We start from the raw sequence: 3,762 nt of genomic DNA on the forward strand, positions 1-3,762 counted from the left end.
ATCACTCAGAGCTGCACCATGGTGAGTAGGTGTCTTTAAGTCCTCTGCTTTGCCAATATTTTATATCGTTCTAATTACATTATACATTGCTTATTTCATTTCTGTTGTCAGTGAAATGTGGAATTGTAATTTGTTTTGTATTATTTCTGGTTGCATCAGGCTGCGACTGAAGATCAGACAGACAGGTGAGTCATCTGATTGACTGAACTATAAGTTAGTATCAATGCATATGTCACAAAGTAGACACAGCTAAAGTACTTTACATCCTCAGTCTGGGTACACACACAGTCAAGTGTTGTTGTTAAAAAATGTATATTTATGTTTTAATTTTCAACATGTTTAATACATTTACAAACAACCTTTGAAACTGTCACTTCTTTAGGAAAGGTGGGAAGACATCCAGTGTTGGTGTGCTGATCTTTTCAGATGTCCTAAAAACTTTTCATTTTATTATTTTAGAGCTGCAAAATACATGGAAGACCCTTTCAGGTCGAATGCTTTCCTGATTATTAACACAATGTTGGAACTGAATTCAGAACGTCCTACAGTGCTGGTGGATGAGGTACGTCTGAGACTGTTATGAACTTGAAGTGCTGTTCTTTTGGACATACTGCTTGGCCCTGGCTGACATAGTGTATTTTTTACACAACACAGAAAATGATATCTCAGTGACTGTGTTTTGACTTTACAGATTCTTCACAGCATCTTCTTTTTGGGAAAGATAAATGATCCACAGCATCCCCCAGAAAGTATTGTGACTGATGCTGAAATGCTTGAAGGCTTAAAGAACACCTACCCTCGGCCTTTTGTCCACTATTCCTCTCAAATGCCCAAGCGGAGTCCATTCTCATGTGTGCTAGACATGGTAAGATGACAGCTTGTCAAAAGATGATACAATTGTTCTTTGTCAAGTAGTACAGGACTGCTACTTCTCCTTAACATTCTCAAATATTACAGCATGTTTCAAAATGATTTGATGCGTTTGTGGGGACAGCAGCAGCTTGATAATATGTGTGATCGCTTTCAGATTGTCCTCCTGACTGGAGAAGAGAAAGAAGAGGAAATAAAGGAGAAGGTGCGAGAGATCACCAAACAACTGAGGAGGGGTAAAACAAGGCCTCTTATCTCCTCCACCATCTGTGTCTCTCAGATCCCAAATTCAGACAGGTACTATGGCGTCTCCATGTCCACTAGTGGGCCTAAGCCTGGTAGAATCATGGTTGCTGCGTCCTGTCTTAGCTCCTGGGATAAGTATGTGGCTGGTGCAGTGATGACCTACCCCCCAAATAAGGCCAAGAAACGATGTTTTGATGGGACCATGAGACTGCCAGAGAATGTCAGGTGCGAGGCGTCTAACATCCTTCAAGGTACACCTCTGCCTCCTTGCAGATCATGTAAGAATTTGTTTTTTAAAACAGATGTAACAAAAGAGTGGCCCTACGGTCACTGTGCTGAAGTTGAAAGTCTGAGCAACTTGTTTAGAAATGTTGAAGAAGTTAGAGAGCAAGCAAGACCAACATCGGCGAATAGCACAGAGGAGAACAGGCTGAGGGCTGAAGAGAGTGTCAAGACAGAGCTTAGACGTCTGCTGGAAGAGCACAACTTTACATGGGATGGAGAATACTTCACCCCACAACATCCTTAACAGAATGTAAAGAAGTCACGTTCAGCGTGACGCTCGTTACCAGAAATGAAATTATATTAAATATCGTAAGTAGAATTCTTATGGTGCTCTATTATAACTTGACCAGAGATATTTAAGAGTATTTACTGTAACATTAAAGATACAAATACATGTATTGAGAAGATTGTAAACCAATGGCAGTTGTTTAAAGGAAGCAAGCAGAAGGTGATGTATTAAAGATGTCATTCATAATAAAATGAAACTGGTGTGAACTCCAATGCATGATTTGTTTTGATTTCATGTCCTGCAACCTGAAAGAAGTGATCATTTGCCAAAGAGATAATTAAGATAATTACAAGCATCAGGACGGATCTTAACAGAATTAGACAGAGAATATGAAACCTACATTTTTGATTCATGTGTGAGTTTATAAATATCAGATATATGCTGTTGCACTGTGAGAAATCATTTTGATATATGAAGTCCTGTAGCTGTACAAGTTTGTGGTATTATTAGAATATAATTCAGTTAATACAGGACGGGGGGGGTATGTATGTATCTAACCCTACCCTTCAACACAGGCTTGCATAACGACACACGATACAGTTGTAGTTCCTTTATGCTGAACAATAAAAGAAAAACACATTTGTTTTTCTTCTTGCGCAGCAACGGTGACAGACACACAGGTTATTAAACCTGTTTCACGGCCTTTAACCCTGTAATAGTTTGTCCTCTGTCACTAACAGACGCGTTCACAAAAGCAAGAATCACAAAGAACAGGAACAGCTTCAAACAAGCCAAACTACAAAGTACCACATGTGAGGGCAATGTTCACACAACCATGTTATAGTAAATGAATGTTAGTGTTAGTAACCAGAAACTAAATGAAAACTATACTATATGTCAACTAATGTAGTTTACTTTATTTGCACGATATATAAAGTATACAATAGATAGATAAAAATGAGCACTTTCAGTGCCGGAGAAAGAAGCCTGAAATGTTCATTCAGAGTTCTTCTCTGATCCAAAAGAGAAAAAACAGCATGAAGCATGATAATTCCTCTACAAAAAATAAAAAGGAAGCCAAGCAAAACAACAACCAAACAGGTTAATATAACACACACAATACATATAATATATATATATATGTTCTAATAATCAGTCCTTCCAGGATTTTGCGATGTCCCGATCACAACAATTCACGCAAATTCATCCAATCACCGTAAATTCGGTGCGACTTTTACCAAAAACCGGCGTTTCCTGTGACTTCAACCAATCCCAGCAGTCCCACGTGCCAGACTCTGCGTCAGTATGTGACTCTGAGAGCCACTGACCAAGCGGGAGTGAGAACCAAGGGGGTAAGCCAGCATCTGGAAGGCGTATCTCCAACGAGGTGGTGGTGATGGTGCTGTGGATATGACACGTGCCCTTGGTGTGGGAGATCTGGGTTCAATTCCCACTGCGGTACATCAACCAATGTGTCCCTGAGCAAGACACTTAACCCCTAGCTGCTCCAGAGGTGTGCCACCTCTGACATATAGCAATTGTAAGCTGCTTTGGATAAAAGCATCAACTAAAAGACATGTGATGTTAGCATCCCATTGACTCCCATTCATTCTGACGTCACTTTGACAGAGAATAACTTTACATCTGAAGCGTTTAAAGACTCTATTTGTCTGTTGTTTATTTCTAAAGAAACACGACAATGTATAAAAGGCTCCATTACCTTGTAGCTCACGTTATGGCTCACACATCTACGTCTTCAAGCTCAGTTGGAGGCTGCTCAGTAACGCTCAGCCATCACCGGGAAAGAGCTTCTAATGTCCTTCACTGGTCTCCGTCCAGAGACAACGGGATCTGTTAGTCCATTTATTTTACCGTCCATAGGAAAACCAAACTCTGTAAGCCCTAGACATAACAATACTGTTGTAGCGAGTTTCCTTTCTGGTTCGTGCTTTGACAAATGATGTGAATTCAAACAAAACTATTTTGGAGATCAGAACAGATCTCACTGTTTAGTTAGTTTGTTTTGTCAACGTAAAATAAGTCAATGTTGACTTCTGGTTTCAAACGTCTGGGCAGAACCGTCGCATGGGTTGTGCCAACAGCGTGACCGCACATGGCATCACACCTCTGGG

At 40.2% G+C, this 3,762-nt stretch overlaps 1 protein-coding gene across 1 annotated transcript; it reads left to right on the forward strand.

The window, feature by feature from the left end:
* On the forward strand, nucleotides 1-1,895 carry LOC144513238 (uncharacterized). The gene is made up of 5 exons (XM_078244249.1): nucleotides 1-21; nucleotides 160-185; nucleotides 460-562; nucleotides 692-865; nucleotides 1,028-1,895. Exons 1-5 carry the CDS (start codon nucleotides 19-21, stop codon nucleotides 1,643-1,645), a joined length of 924 nt encoding a protein of 307 aa, XP_078100375.1. The 5' UTR covers nucleotides 1-18; the 3' UTR covers nucleotides 1,646-1,895.
* The last annotated feature ends 1,867 nt before the right edge of the window (nucleotides 1,896-3,762 follow it).

The sequence above is a fragment of the Sander vitreus genome, unplaced genomic scaffold (genome assembly GCF_031162955.1).
Source record: "Sander vitreus isolate 19-12246 unplaced genomic scaffold, sanVit1 ctg154_0, whole genome shotgun sequence".
Classification (NCBI taxonomy): domain Eukaryota; kingdom Metazoa; phylum Chordata; class Actinopteri; order Perciformes; family Percidae; genus Sander; species Sander vitreus.